Source organism: Chelonia mydas, chromosome 6 (genome assembly GCF_015237465.2).
Source record: "Chelonia mydas isolate rCheMyd1 chromosome 6, rCheMyd1.pri.v2, whole genome shotgun sequence".
NCBI classification, from domain to species: domain Eukaryota; kingdom Metazoa; phylum Chordata; order Testudines; family Cheloniidae; genus Chelonia; species Chelonia mydas.
In genome coordinates this window covers 31,773,397-31,789,583 of record NC_051246.2, presented here as the reverse complement: position 1 = coordinate 31,789,583, position 16,187 = coordinate 31,773,397, and the positions used below count along the sequence as shown (strand labels likewise).

At 40.1% G+C, this 16,187-nt stretch overlaps 1 protein-coding gene across 2 annotated transcripts in view; it reads left to right on the top strand.

Moving 5' to 3' along the window:
- OTOG (otogelin) overlaps positions 1–16,187 on the top strand; it is a 159,242-nt gene that overhangs the window by 50,850 nt on the left and 92,205 nt on the right. For both annotated transcript variants that reach the window (XM_043548942.1, XM_043548941.1), the window contains exons 22-23: positions 2,889–2,929; positions 4,492–4,645. In XM_043548942.1, coding sequence (XP_043404877.1) covers positions 2,889–2,929; positions 4,492–4,645 — 195 coding nt within the window. The remainder of the gene's footprint in view (positions 1–2,888; positions 2,930–4,491; positions 4,646–16,187) is intronic.

The window sequence follows — 16,187 nt, the reverse complement described above, 5'->3', positions numbered from 1 at the left end:
CTCATGCACCCTTGCACCAACAAGTACTCCGATCCAGATAAATATATAAACTGTTCTTTGATTAAGCCTGTCTTCACTTTGGGGCCAATACTGTCTCTGACTTCTTGCCCATGGGGAGTGTACCCTGGCAACAGAGCTAGGGCAGTTCTATTGTGCATGCAAAAGAAAGGAGTGCACAGAATTTAGTGGAGGGGTGCAGAGCCCTGCTTTTATGAAAGCATTTTGGACATTAATATTTCCTACTCAGGATTTGACTCTCTGTGCATATGCTGGAATTATCAGATGGTTAAGATCCACTGACTGGAATGTTTTAAATTTCTAAGGCCAAATTCATCTCTTCCTTGACTTCAGTGGAGTTACATCAGTTATGTGGCCCCTTGTGTTTTAACTAAAAGAATATTGTGAAATGTAGCATATTGGACTATGAATAGCGGATTTTAAAATACTTTGCACTGGTCTACATTGTGAGTAGACCTCTTAGACAGTTGTAAGATTATCTTGCTTACCTTCTGGTTAGTCATGATTTTTCTCTGGCTACACTTTAACATGGATTTATGCAGGTCAATTGATAAGAGACTGTCTTACATATGAGTTACTATATGGACAGTGGGTCTAGAGGAACTAGTCAGATTTAAGAGACATTTTAGGGTAATAATATCTGTATATATGGGAGATCACTAACAAAACTGCAGCATGTAACAGAATGTATTTGCCTACTGCTATGTACTTGTTAAAAATGGTTCGGGTCTTTCTCAGGCTCATCCAATCCTCTTTGTCCTATTGTTCCCTTAGTCTCCTCCCACTCTTAGACTTGAGTTCGTTTCATGCTTGAAACAGCCTCTTATTGTTAATTTTCTTCCAAGTGCTCTAGCTATCTTTTTTTCAACCACCTCCTCAAAAAACCCCACTTCCCCACTGTGATGCTGTCCCACGCCCATAACAGCACTCTCCCTCACCATTTTTGTCCTGTATTGTTTTTCCATATTTTTCTCTCTGAATTAGATTGCAAGCTCCATAAGACAGAACCTGCACCTTTAGTGCATTTGGATAGTTGTGTAAAATATATGTTGCTCCAAATACAATATTAAATCAGCAGTAGCACAGACAGAAGCATTTTTTATATTTTATTTACTGGCTGTCTAGCAGAGGTGAACTGGGGAGACCACAACTGTCACAGAAGAATAAGTGAATAGTACTAAAGTTCACTGGCTGAAATTCTCCTTCAGTATAGAACAGAATATGAATTAGAGCCAACACTATTCTTTTCTTCCCAGTGACTGAGTCACTATCTAATTTGCTACTAGAAAAGGAGGACTTGTGGCACCTTAGAGACTAACAAATTTATTTGAGCATAAGCTTTTGTGAGCTACAGCTCACTTCATCGGATGCAATTTGCTACTGTTCTATAAAGTAGTAGACTATTTTGGCTGGAATTAGACAGGTACAGAAAGTGCCAGTGTTCAGTGCTGCTTTACATAATGTTTGCTGCAATTATGTTTTGGGTTTAAGCAGTTCATTGGTTTTCTTTGCACTTGTTTTGTTGGCAGAGGCATGAAACTAATCGCGCCTCCCCCTGTTTAGCCCCACCATATTAGCGCAATAGCGTGGGAGAAGCTTTCACTGTGACTGTTCCGCACCACCCCAGTTAGTCAGATGATCTCTCCCGGTGGTGTGTGCACACTCAAAGCAGTGGGAGATACTGACTTAGATTTTTTTTCTTTTTTTAGTAGTAAGGATATATTGAGTTGTGTTTTTCTCCAGTCCTTCTGATGCTGAAAGCTTGTCATGTAAGCCCCCCTCCCTCTCCCAGTACACTCTAATTGAAACCTTTCTTCATCAGAATCATAATAAAAATGAGGTATAAGTACAAGATCCGGAGATCTTGTGTGTGCTGGACATTTCTTTAATGATCTAGGTTAGGAGCAGTTGAGAAATATCAGCAACATTATGATGCTGTAACTGAGCTTTGCTTGCATTTGGAAAAAGGGGAACATACACAGCCTGAGAGACTGGAACAATTAATAGTTGTGGTTATTAATTTTTTCTGTGACTTATTTTCCTTTTTCATTGTGTTTCAGCCGTGACTGAATTTTGCTTTAGTAGCTTATGGTGGCAGGACTGGGGAAGTGAAGTCCAGTGATTTTATTTTGTACAACACAGCATTTTATCTTACTGAATTGACACTGTTTTGAGCTATCTTTGGAGTCATTTGGGTTTCCATTTGACTCGCCAGTCCACTCTTCAGCATCTTTTTGGGCTTCTAAAGAGAAAAATCAATCCACTGAATATTTACAATAGTTAACCAAAAGATTTTTTTCTAAAGACTTATAGTTTACTTTGTTTATTTAGAAGGGGCTTTCTCTTACGCAGAGTTGAAGTCTAATGAATAGCTTGCTATAGCTGTGTGTATGGTTTTTTGTTTTGTTTTTTTACTGTAGTTACATATTTGAATGTTTAATGTAAGATACATGTAACACTGTTTCACATACAGGGTCTGCTTTTGCTACCATGGCAGTCAGTGATAAAACTCCCATTGATATCAGTGGGAACAGGACTCGACCTAGTAATGTCATCATATTTTTGAGTTAGTTCTCCCTGGGCTCTATTCTTTAAACTTAGCATTTGTATTATGTAATGTTTGTTTATTACAAGGACGGTTCTATTCTTTTATTACATATATAAGCAGCAAGATAGGCTGAAACTTGGATATACATTAAGAATCTTCTGATCAAGACACCACAAACTCCCTTATTGGTTATCTTCGTGCATACATATTTATATAATTTTATTTTGAGTAACATTTTACACATTTTTTTCAAATATAGATGAAGGTTAACGTTTCAGACCTTTCTGGTTTTAATTACAGCTTCATGTATTTTTTGTTGCAGCCATTGCCAAGATGGAATGATGAGTTGTGAGAACAACATTGGTAAGTGAAGAAGATGCATTAAGGCATGAAGAAGACAGACCCTGCTTCTTCCATGATGTCTCATTGATTATTCTGGGACTCTGTGGGGGCATAAAGGTCCATACAATCATCACTTGGCAGGACTGGAGCTTTAAATTATAAATTTAACCTATAGTATAACTAAAAGTAGGGTTAGAGTAAAACAATAGATACTCTGTTGAAACTACTGGCTATCTGTGAGAAAATGCTTTTTATCAATATTTTAGTATAGCAAAATGTTTTCAGATTGATAATGCAACCTAAGTTTATTATGTAATGTAAACAGCAGATCTTCACATGGAGCAAACGTAGGCCAGATTTGTCTGACAAAATGTTGGAAAAACTGGACATTTCCAATGTTTTTACAAACTGAGATTTTGTTCCCCTCACAGTTCTAGCTAAGTGCTGTTTCTGTACTATCAGTTTTTACTTTCTCCCCAGAGTGGTATAAATGTCATAAGAATTATAATGTTGTGTGTGGTGCATATGTAAAAGGAAAACATAAATAACAATTGCTTCTTGTGTTATAGTATCTTTACTCTGACTAGCAGATCCTGAGGGGCTAAGGGCTGGACTTTGTGAAAATTTTCCCGTTCATTTCAGATTAAAAAAACTTAACTTGCTGTGAAGTGCAGGATGTTTCAGGTGTTTTTGAAACTGTGGGTCCTTGACTCTCTGATGAATACGGTTACTGATGGCATTGCAGGGTGTCACTGCAGGTAGTGTTGGGGTACAGCAATCTCCTAGATGTCTGCTACCACACTCCGAGTTTGAGAGCAAGCCCTGTAGATGCTCCAAGCACTAGGCTGTCCAGGCTCTATCCTTCAGTTCCCCAAAACACTTGCACAGTTCAAATAATGGAGAATTCCTTTGCTACGGCTGCCAGAATAAACAAGGCAAATACCCAAGGTGTGATTTCCTTAGTGGTTAAAACAAAAAAGAGATAAAACCAACAGTTCCCAACGCAGTGCCTAGGAACAGGCCGGTCTAGGGGTATACAAAGCAAAAGGCTGCTGTGTAACCTGGCTGCACCAATCACTTGCCTGCAGTCAACAGCCCTGTGTTCTTGCTCTGACTGCCACTGGACCCCTGCCAGCAACAGGAGAACCTCAGCCCAGCTGTCAGGTCCTTCAGGTCCAGCTCTCAGGCTACCTGTTATCCACTATTCCCTCCACAGCCAGCTCCCAGCTTCTGCTCACATGCAGCCTCTGGCTCCCTCCTGAGCCAGGTAGTACTGCCCTTTCCTGTGTTTGGGGGATTATGGAACCTTCCCTGGGCTGGTTGTTAAACGTGGAGGGAACAGTGCACAGTAATGAGCAAGTAGGTTCATTAGAATACATTTATCTTTTTTCTTCTTTTCCAACTGGATCAGATTCATAGTGGCTGTTTGGGGTTAACTGTCTGACCAGGAGTTATAGATGAACCCACCCCCATGACTGGTCAAATTAATCTCTGGTTTAAATCAGCATTTATTAATTTTCAAAGCTTTCTACCAAATCTGAAATTTCAGGAATGATGAACATCCGCAATATTTTGTTTTCCAGTACACAACTGCCCAGCGGGCCAGATTTATGTTAACTGTAGTAATCCACAAGCTAACATGGAGTTTAGCGGAGAGAGAACCTGTGAGAATCAGCTGCTAAATCTCACCTTCTCAGGACATCTTCCTTGTCTTTCAGGATGTGTTTGTCCACAAGGGTAAGTCCAAAGTACCTGTGCCTTTCATTGCACCAGCAAAGATGGCTGTACTTTCAGTAGTGACAGTTGAATAGCTTATTGCTTTGGGTTGCTTTTACAGTGGTGAAAAACACAGCAGTTACTACTTAGAGAACTTGTGTTGTCAAGGGCGAGCAAGTTCTGTTCTTAAGGACTCACCAGACAAAAGGCATGATCTTCTGGAGGCCTAAGATAGACGGGTGGTGTCAAATCTCTAATACCTCATAATAAGGATGAGGCCAGAAGGGTTCGCAAATACAGCCAGGGCTTATTCTGATACTGCACCAACAAATGTGTTGAACTGTTTTGGCATCAAATATGGTGTATTGGTGTGCGAGGGAAAGCTGTTATAAAAGACAAAGGAGGAGATTTTCAGAGGCATGATTAGCAGTTAGGTGCCCAAATTCCATCATCTTTCAATGGGAATTAGGGCTTGTCTATACCTGAAATGACCTCACCACACATTAAACAGTGGGGACCATTGTCTGGCTTGTTAGGAAAGGTGTGCTCCTCTTTAAGGGCTAGAAAGCTAGGGAGTGACTTTCTGCTGCAGATCAGGTCTGGAGATGCTGATCCATTCCTCCAGCTGACTGGAAGATGGGGGGAGAGGGGGCAGGGGGCGGGGCGGGGGTGGGGGCGGCGGAGGGAGACCACTACTACATAGGCCCATGCTGGTGCAGGAAAAGCTCTCTTTTTATTTGGACCAAGAGGAGAAGCAGCCACCCTCCCACCCATGGAAATGGTGGAATACTGGGTTTTGGCAGGATCTGCTGTGGACACTGTGCTAGTTGCTCCTTTTCTGGGGAGCTGGGAAAGAATTTGTCCACAGTGAAGTGGTTTGTTTGTTTTTTGCCTTCCCCACAGTAGGTTTTGGGGGGGCTTAGTTGGGGCGAAAATGAAAATGCATAATCACACAGTATTTTTTTTCCAGGTTTCAGAGTAGCAGCCGTATTCGTCTGTATCCATAAAAAGAAAAGGAGGACTTGTGTCACCTTAAAAACTAACAAATTTATTTGAGCATAAGCTTTCGTGAGCTACAGCTCACTTCATCGGATGCATACAGTGGAAAATATAGTGGCAGCTGGGAGCCCCCGGGGCTCCAAGCAGCGGGGCTCGGGTGGCGATTTAAAGGGCTCCGGAGGGTAGCGGCAGTGGGAGCCTCAGGCCCTTTAAATCACCACCCAAGCTACTGCAGCGGAGCCCCGGGCCTTTTAAATTGCCACCATGAACCCCGGGGCTCCAGCAACAGGGCTCGGACGGCGATTTAAAGGGTCTGGGGCTCCAGTTGCCAACTGCTCCGGGTCCTTTAAATCATCCCCGGAGCCTGCCAGAGCCCTGGGGTAACAGGGCTCCGGCGGCTATTTAAAGGGCCCGGGGTGGTAACGGCAGCCGGAGCCCCGGACCCTTTAAATCTCCGCCCGAGCCCTGCCGCCGCTACCCCAGGGCTCCAGCAGGCTCCGGGGACGATTTAAAGGAACTGGGGTGGTAGCGGCTACTGGAGCCCCAGACTCTTTAAATCGTCCCGGGAGCCCTGCTGCCACTGCGGCGGCTATTTAAAGGGCCTGGGTCGGTAGCTGCGGCAGGAGCCCTGGGCCTTTTAAATCGCCACCCGAGCCCTACCGCCGCTTTCCCAGGGCTCTGGCAGCAGGGCTCTGGTGGTAATTTAAAGGGCCTGGGGCTCTAGCCGCTGCTGGGAGCCCCAGGCCCTTTAAATTGCCGCCTGGGGAAGCCGATCCGCCCCGGTACAGCGCACGGGCTCTTGCCGGTATGCCGTACCAGGGAGTACCGGCTTACTTTCACCTCTGCCCCCAAAACTCTATATTCTGATGAATGAGAATAACTTTGACTCATCAACAATTAAGCATGTTGAGGCCTTTTTCTTTTTGGTGGAGAAAAGCTAAGGAGAGATTTTATCTTCACTCTTTGTGCCAGAGAAACATCTTTGATTTAAAAAGAAAAGGAGTACTTGTGGCACCTTAGAGACTAACCAATTTATTTGAGCATAAGCTTTCGTGAGCTACAGCTCACTTCGTAGTGAGCTGTAGCTCACGAAAGCTTATGCTCAAATAAATTGGTTAGTCTCTAAGGTGCCACAAGTACTCCTTTTCTTTTTGTGAATACAGACTAACACGGCTGTTACTCTGAAACCTGTCATCTTTGATTTAGTGGCGCATAGTGTAAACATAAATGAAAGCTGATAGGACATTCATTCTGCTGTCTTTCCTCAGTGAATCAGACACGAAAACTAGATCGATATAATAGATTGTGGTTGTCATGAGCTACAGTTGGAATATTGTTTTCTGTGGAGTTCAGGAAGAATCTTTATACTTGCCTTAAAAGTGATTGGTTGTTGCAGTTGTGTTCTGCCCCAGGTGTATTCCCCTCGATGTAGAAATATTTCCAGATGAAGTAATTTGGAGCAGTGGATGATCACCAGTTCTGAATACTAAGCTGTAGCATGTAAAGTTGGGTACCCCAAATTATAGGCCACTTTTGAAAATTTGGCCCAGTATCTCTACTGGTGCCCAGCGGAGTTGACCATGATAGCTGGAGAGTGAATATTGTTCTGTGAATTAGACAAAGTAGTGTTTCTAATATTCTTATTTTTGGGGAGAAGTACTGATGTAACATTCTTAAATTTGCATTACACTTTATATGAACTGAGCCAGCACATTTGTTCTGAACTATGAAATTGAATGTTGGTCTGAATCCAGCCCCCAAAATGATTTTATGTTATAATTCCTTCTTCTAATACTCCACATTTTAAATAAGAGTGCTGAATTAGAAATCCTGATTAGCTTTTCCATAACAGTTGTTTCCTAATGTCCAAAAATTCAAGCAGTTAAAGTTGATGCAGAAAAATATTGGTCAAAAATCAAAAATGAAAGAATAAAGATTTATAGACACGAGTTATCAATATATTTAAGACAAGACCTACTGACCGTATAAAGACATGCAGTCTTAGATACAAAGACAGCCAGATGAGCTTAATTTTATAAAATACAGAGAAGATCTAGTTTACCTAAATAATATAAGGAGAACAAATGCACACACCTGAAAATTAAAGATAAATACACAAAATTTAGAACTATTTTTTTTCTGAGAAATATCAATTTTTGGAATATTCTTTCCCTGAAGTAGTAGAAGTACAATATATAGACTGATCACTACATTTGGGGTCAGAGTAATTTTTCTCCATACTGGTAGGGACATTTTGGAACACTGAACCATGCACTGAACATTGAGTTTCCTTTAGTGCAATGAGCAGAGGTTAGGAGACAAGATGTCATGGGGATAAATTAGAGTAATTACTAGTAGAAAATCAATCATCCTCTTCTGACCTTGTAGAGGGAGCAGATGAATGTTAAATGTGTGACACAGACCTTGAGGCTCACTGTGCAGTTAAAACTCGAAGGAGGCAAATAGATGAGAATTATATATCTTTTAAATGTACAAAAGGAAAAAAAAAAAACAAAATTCAAAGCCTTCAAACAAGGGGATTATTGAACAAAAAAATTAAGGAAGAGCTCTGACACCAAGGAGGAATCAGTATAAATTGTCTTTTTAATTTACAGCTAAATTAATGTCTTATGACATATTAATATTATGTCAGTCCAGGAACTAAGTGAATCCATACATATTACTAGTCTGACAACGGTAATTATGTCAGCCTTTACTGTATTGACAAACCAAGTTAATGCTAAATAATTGGTAGGATTTCTCCCAAAGCTCCTGCATCCTGAATGTAGTTTGTGTCATCATCATTAAATATGAAAAAGTTACTATGCAAAAAGAAAGGAGATGTCACAAGGTTGAAAAAATAAGGGAGATATATTAAATACCTTCCATTAAGGAGGTAATCTGTTAATTGATTCAGTATCACTCATCTCTTCTTTTATGTGAATGCAGAGTTGTGTTATGGTTCTCACAGTACATATATAGAATTTTACATGACACCAGATTGATTTAGTTAGTTAGTTAGTTAAAATTTCTTGCATCTGTTTGGTTTCTTTCATAAAGCCATTATTCATCTACCCACTGGCATTTATTTGTTGTGATTTGTGTTTGCTACGTGTGTTTGTGTGGGTATTGCTTTACAAAATTAATAAAATATATGAAATTTAAAGATGAAATAGTAGTGTGATCTCAAGTATCATGGTTTGTGATTATGAACAGTAATCCCAGTAACAATCATTGCCACTGTTAGCCGATGGCCAGGGATGTTTGGTGAGGTGCCAGCTATGCCCGTTTATACCATCCGTGACTTTAACCGCTAGGACGCACTGTCCCTTCGCGGCGGGCAGCCCGGGCTAGGCTGACGGATGCCCCAAGGTCCTAACCACCCGTGACTTTAACTGCTAGAGCTCAGAGCTCCTTCGCAGCGGGCAGTCAACACTGACTGACAGGTGCCCCAATGGCAGCACTAAGAGCCTCTCCACACCCGTGACTTTAACTGCTAGAGCTCAGAGCTCCTTCGCAGCGGGCAGCCAGGATTGACTGACAGGTGCCCCAAGAGTTTGCCCCGTGGAGGCGGCACAACTCAACGCTAGGCTCTTAGTACTCTCACCTAATGGCCAGGCTTTATAGCCAAAACGGCTGAGGTTCTTTAATTGTGTTGGCTGCTTTACAGTAAACCAGAGAAACAAGTCAGGCTTATGCACAATGGTTACCAAAATTTATTAAACTAGATTCTAATCATGTGGTTACAAAATTGCTAGTGCCTACTTATTTAAATGTAGAGATGTTACACACACAAACAAGTTACAAAACTGAAGCCACAATCCCAAAGAAAAGAAAACAAAGTATAGAGCTCTATTTCAAAATATGTGTACACTAAAGATAGGAGATCAGGTGTGGGTGCTTCTTACCCTCCTTGCATCTCTCGATTCCAGCGGTGCCAAGCCAGGATCGGTCACTCAATTCCGCGGAAAGACGAATAAGGGACAAGGCTTAGGGACCCTCTTAGCTGCAGAAGCCTTGGGAGGCTGTCACTTATCTGACCAGCAGATAGATAGTGAAAAGCACTCAAAAATCATGGTGCTGTAGGTCCCATACTTATACCTCTGTACTCCTTTATTCTCTTTCTCCTTTCTTATGCCAAATTGGGGCTGGTCTGTCTGGGCGACGCCAGCTCTCGCAAGAGTAGTTCACACTTGCAAGGGAGAAACAATAAGTTTCGACTACTGGACACTTCTTTTATCAGGGTAAATATTTTCCCACCTAGGATGTTGGGGTGTGTGCATCACGCTATTTAGTAGGGGCTAAGAGCCATGTCTGTCACAGCTTCTCTGTCTGCTGTGAGCCTAATCGTTGTATATGTTCCCAGAGGCACATTGTAGCAGGACACCTGTGCTTCTCACAGCTTCAAAGGCTGTGCTGGAATTTATGTTGAGTGCCCTGTTGTTTTGGCTCCCGTGTGTTTCCAGCAATGCTGGTCTGAGGGGGGGCTGGCTGTCTGGCTACAGCCACACACAAACTGAATTATTGGAGATATGTCTTTATTATGTGCAAATTATATAGGGCTGTTTGCATGCTGACAATTTGCATGCCAATCATGTCTGAGGCTTCTTTTACATATTCTTCTAAAATGATCATATATTACATACATATGATATTCATAATTGAAGTCACTTTAGAAAGGAAGGGGATTGTTCTTAAGGCTTGTCTATTACGATCCAAGACATACATTTACTTCTACTCAAACCATGATATCATCTTTGTGAGGTTTCACTTAAATTGGTTTAGATTAATTTGGTAATTTACTGTTAAAAACTGACGTGATTGAAACAAGGGTTAAATTAATTTAAATGTGTCTGTATTAGGAGTTTATATCAGTTTAACTAGATTGATATTCTTTAGTTGACTTAGTAAAGTGGTGCAACTTTCCTAGTATAAAAAAGTTCTGGTATTATTTAAAGCAAGTATATTGTAGATTGAAGCTGCTTCCAGTTTTTTCACTAATACAATTGGCCAAAACATTAAACTTGGCTACATCTAACACAGAGACTCTCTTGATGCAGTAGGTGAAGGGTTGGAAATATATTTAAAAATAATTTTAGATCGTAGCAGACAGGCAAGAACTTCACATCACTTGTTCTAGGATTCTTTCTTTGTTGTGCTCAGAGTATTCTGTTAGAGCTCTTGATCGAATAGTATAACATGAAATCTAAGATGCACATAAAATAAGAGAGTGGTTTATGATATCTGATAGTATAAAGTACCTGTATTTTCAGTATCTCAGTCAGTTTACATCAGTTACTCTTAGGACAATATGAAATTTTGTACTGTTAGGACAATATGAAATAATACTTCTCTCCCCATTTTTAAAAATATGACTTGGGGAGGAAAATTGTTTCAGGAATATAGTCTATGTAATGTTGCCATACCTTGTGCTTCACTGGCAAACTAAGGTCCCGCTCCTTTTATATTTCATCCATAGTTTTCACGATCCAATATCTTCTCAGAATTTTTAACATCAAGATTTTCTCCTCTCTCTCTCTGATTATTTGAATATTTCTGTACATCCATGCTCCGTCACAAGAGGGAAAATAATGTCCTGTTCATAACACAATTAGTTGTGATTCTTCAAACTAAAACTCCAATTGTCTGCTACAGAATAGATATAAGTCAGCATAACCCAACAGTATTATATGATCTTTAATCAGAACATAGAGGCAGAAAACAATAGTGTGTTTCTGTACTCCTCAGCTCCTAAGTGTCCCAGTTTAACATAATACAGTTTTGACCCTGATCCACTGCAAGGTTTCCGTTGACTTGAACAGGCATTGGATGGGCCAGATCCATAATCATCACTGGAAAAGGGAAGCTCTCATTTATTATGACTTCAAACCTATTCTTCCTGTTGCCTACTAGATAAGTTATTATCTGGTTTACTGAAAGAACTTCCCCTTTTTTTCCCTTTGGCATCAAGGCTTTAGCTTCAGTGGGAGCAGGAGATATGGGTCTTAAAGCATGAATAATTATTTATAAGCGGATTTTGTCAGAATGAAACCTGAGGATTAACTGGAGTTTCAGTGCCTATTTTAAGTAGTTTAAAAAATATGAGAGGGCAACTTTTGTGTGTGTGCATGCCCAGGAATTGGCTAATGATATTAATGCAACAAAGAGGCCATCATCATGCTTTGCATGCAATTATTTCCCCTTTCTTAGACAGACAGCCTTTGTATTCCAAAGTTTGCATAGAAACTTGACCTAGTTTAGTCCTTCATTTTCCCCTAAAGCAGCTTTTGTACACAGCAATAGTTTAATCTTCCTATTAATTTTCCCATATGGCACACAGCAGACTTAACTAAAGGTAAACTGTATTTTTACTTTTACAGTAAGTTTTGCTCCTCTCTCAGTGAGAGATGCGTGTTCCTTCAGTATTCTCAATTCCTTCTTAAAGATACTGAATAGAAAGTACCTGTATGGATATCTGCATTCTGACTTCAGAAGAGCAGAAGTCTCCTTTCCAGTCTACACTGTGTATATTCTTTAGTAATTTCTCAGGCAGAATTTCCACTCATGCAAATAGGAACTCCATGTACAGAATATGTAAGGGAAGTCCAGATCACTGATAAGAGATCTGTGGAACAGAAAGGAAGCTTCCCCTTGCTCTGTGTGCATGTGCATATATTCTGTTTCTCTCTGAACATGTTGTACATATTTTTACATAAATGCTCCTCCCCTTTAATTCATGAATAGCTCTGGCTTGTCCATTGCCTGCTTGGCTGTTGGTGCTCTATTGGGCCAAGATAGAGACTCACCAGGGCTCTGCCTAAGCCTAAGGAAGCATCTAACAGAGGATGATTTCCCTCTCACACAGCTATCCAAGGCAGCCTGGAGAAGGGAGAATAGAGGAGAAGCCAAGAATCAACAATATGATGGCTGCCTGCTTCCCTGACACAGCATAGATTAGAGTAATGAGGGGACTCCTCTAAGTTGTGCCAGCTGAAAACAATGTTGTGGGACCCATACACCAGATGGCAATAGCAATGCAGCGAGCTCCAGCCCCCGTCCTGATCCTTCGCATGTCTCATCACACCCCCACTATGCCCCACTGCAGTGTGCGCTGTGGGGCAATGGAGGAACTGGCTACTCTGCCTTTGCAGCTGTTGAGGATTCCCTTAGCATGGGGGAATCCCTGTCAATAGACTTGTAGATGTTTTCTGCTTTTTGTGCTGCTCAAGCAACACAAGAGAGTGGAACAAGAGAGAAAATATGCATCAAAATATTGATTTGTAGCTTCTTGATCTTTTTGAAATAACATGTTTGGCCCTTAGGTCAAAAAGGATGAACATCACTGAATTATGGGGTCATGATCAGTCTTATGCACCTTGGTGTATAACATGCAGATTTAACTGGTACAACAAGGGGATGATAATGAAAACAGCTTCAGGTGAAGAGAATCTCCACTTTTTTCCAAGAAGCTCCTTTTCCATATCTTAATAGAGGGGCCTTGGGATGAAGCAAAGGGAAGTTTAGTGTGTGGGATTTTTTTTGTTTTGTTTTGGTTTGGTTTGAACATGTAAACATGTTAGAGGAGGCACTGTTATTTTACTTGGGATTGTAGATCCAAACTCATTAGGAGGCATGATCATAATTTCTCTACCTCATGAAATTTCTAACCTCTCCACTAAACCTGAATGACTTTGCCATATACCTGTGCAGTATAGCCAGCAGGATTTTATGCATGTTCCAAGCAGTATTGGGTAGATGATTTATGGATAAGCTGCATACCCCAAATCATTTGACTCGGGTATTCCAGATACCTGTGCCAATTAAATATTTCTTCTCAATGTTTTATTCTTGACTAAATATATCAGATGCTGTCAGCACTTAAAGATTTAAATAGAGGACAAACATACCTCCACTATTATAAACTGAACAAGATGAAAGCTGGGAACAGCCAAGATATTCTCTTGGCTGTGTTTTCTGATACCTGCTGATGCTATGAAAAGAACACAAATAGGTACGTATTCCTTTATAAAGAGAGCTTTCACTCTTCCTTACAGGTGAACTTTGTGGAACGCTTTGTAGGTAGTTCAGTATTTTAAATAAGCATGTGCTCATTTCTTCCAGGACGGAGAATTGACTATCAGGATATTCCCACTGTATGTTCCTTTTTGACTATCCATTTTCTAGTACTTCATATTGGAAAGATTAACAAGGAGCAGGAATAACAGGGTCATCTATTTTTTAAAAAAGTTATTTTAACTTGTATCATTATTAACACAGATGAGCTGGGAAAATCTAATAATTTACATTATACAGGTGTTTATTCTTAATAACATTAATCTAGCAAATTCACATTTCCATGTGAATCTTATTCAGAGCCATAAAACAATTTCCATATACCTTGCATACTAATTTCATTGTATTTAACCTGAAAAGAATCAAGAGGACCTCAGGCCTTCTGATGACAATAGCACAAACACAACTGAGAAGGTGTAGTCAATAGTTTGTAGAACGCATTGTCCATAATATCACTCCATCTTCTTTGCTTGGTTGTACCTATTTATTAGATCTTCCAGAAGTGTTTCCCTTCTGATATTTTTCCATCTCTACATCATTTAAGTCATAATTAGCTGCTATATATGTCCCTTCATATGGGAATCATTTGCCCTGCTCAGCTTCTGCTGAATATTTGTCACCTTTACAACATCCATTTGTGTATGATCAACCTCATCGTTATCTGTGTATTTATTTTGTACAAGCTCCAAAAATAATAACCACACATCATGAAATCTGCTTGATCCTTGTATAAAGTTAGCTGTGATTTTTTCCATTGTAATGATATTCCATCCCTTATTTCTCCATGTCACTAATCTTGGGATCAATCTTTTTTCAAAAAATGAACTGTCACACAACTGCTGCTACTAGTGATCGTGTTATCAATGGGTCCTGATGGGATCATCATCTACCATCTCACAGCTGAGCAATGCAAGTGAAAAACCTCAGCCCTTGGTCTTGGAAGTTGGAGGAAAATTGTGATCTATTTTCATACAAAGGTGCGCATCATTGTAGTATTGCTTCTTCACAACTACCACCCTGTAGTCCTGCCACTCATCCCTTTCCTGTAGCCTGTGTTTTGGGTGGCCAATTTTTTCAGCTCTCTCTGAATGAAGGGGTATTTTATGTTCCTTCATTTAACCTAAATGGAAAGTAGCTGTTATGCCCATCAGCTTCACACCAGTGTAAAAGAGATAAAAACCATGACCAGTGTGCCCAATGGCCATTCAAGCATGTCCTCAAGGAATAATCCACAAAATGATTTAGTCAAATGTTGGTTAAAACCAGCCTTAATGCAGGTGACAATGCTTGGCGTTTGCACAGTACAGGAAGCAGACCTGGAATATATTTTTCCGGGTAGTATAAATCCCCAAACAATTATTTCTGACTTGCGGTGCACCAAGTCATAAAATCAATAAGATAAGTAGTTTCATGGTACTATGCTTTGACATTAGTGTTTCCAGATCATACTTTTTCATCTATTAAACAGTAGTGAGGGGGTTGTTTTTCTTTTTCCAGTCTAGACTAGAACGCAGTTCATGAAATGCTTTCTACTATAGCTAGACCTGCTTTGCACCTTTGGAAGGAGATATATTTAAAAACGGTCCCTGAGAACACTCTTTCTTGTATATATGGCTAACACTGGGCAAAGTTGACCAATTGGGGCATTTTTTCCTTAGGCTTAGGCTTGCTCTTATAAATTAGAACCATGAAAAAGATGATATTAAGTAAACTGAAAATTGCAGCATTCCAAGTTTAATGAGATGCTGTAATCCATCCAGAAATATTGTGCCTGCTTTCCTCCCACCACCAAAAATGAGAAATTGCTTTTTATTGTATTTTTGTAATAAACAGGTGGCATACCAGATCAAATAACACGTAAGAAGCTTAAATGAATTCCGGGAAGGTTTTTAAAAAAGAAAAATCATCACTTTTTAATTTGCACAAAGTAAACAATGCATTTAATGTAATTTTAAAAATACCTGTCTGTGGCCAGATAAATTTAACAATGTAGGAGGAATGTAATTTTCTCTCCAATATTTTATAAAGCCACCTTTTATGACAAATATACTTTTGAGTGGTGTCATGCTGATCATATCCACTGTGCCAGGCACAAGATATAAATCCTCAAAGCTCAGTTGTATGTCCTGTCCTGTTGGTACATGTCAAAATATCTTCTTTTCCAAATGTCTTGTTCATGTTTTTTATTTACACAGGATTTAAGGAAAGAGCATTTAATTTTACATTCTTAATGTGAAAAAACTAAAAACAATATGCACTCTACCTCTTTGTTAACGGGTATTCCAAAACTCCCAGATGATTCACCCTTATTAATCTTTCCCCCCTCATTGTTCTTTTAGGTTAAACAGAGATGTGGGGTGGCCACTCATAAATACTTGAATTCCTCAGGAAAATTGGATACCTGTCTGACTAAGTGTTGGAGACGTGTTTGGCTCTGTACCCCACTACCTACCCATGAAGGCATTATGCTATTACATATGCTGAATTAGGG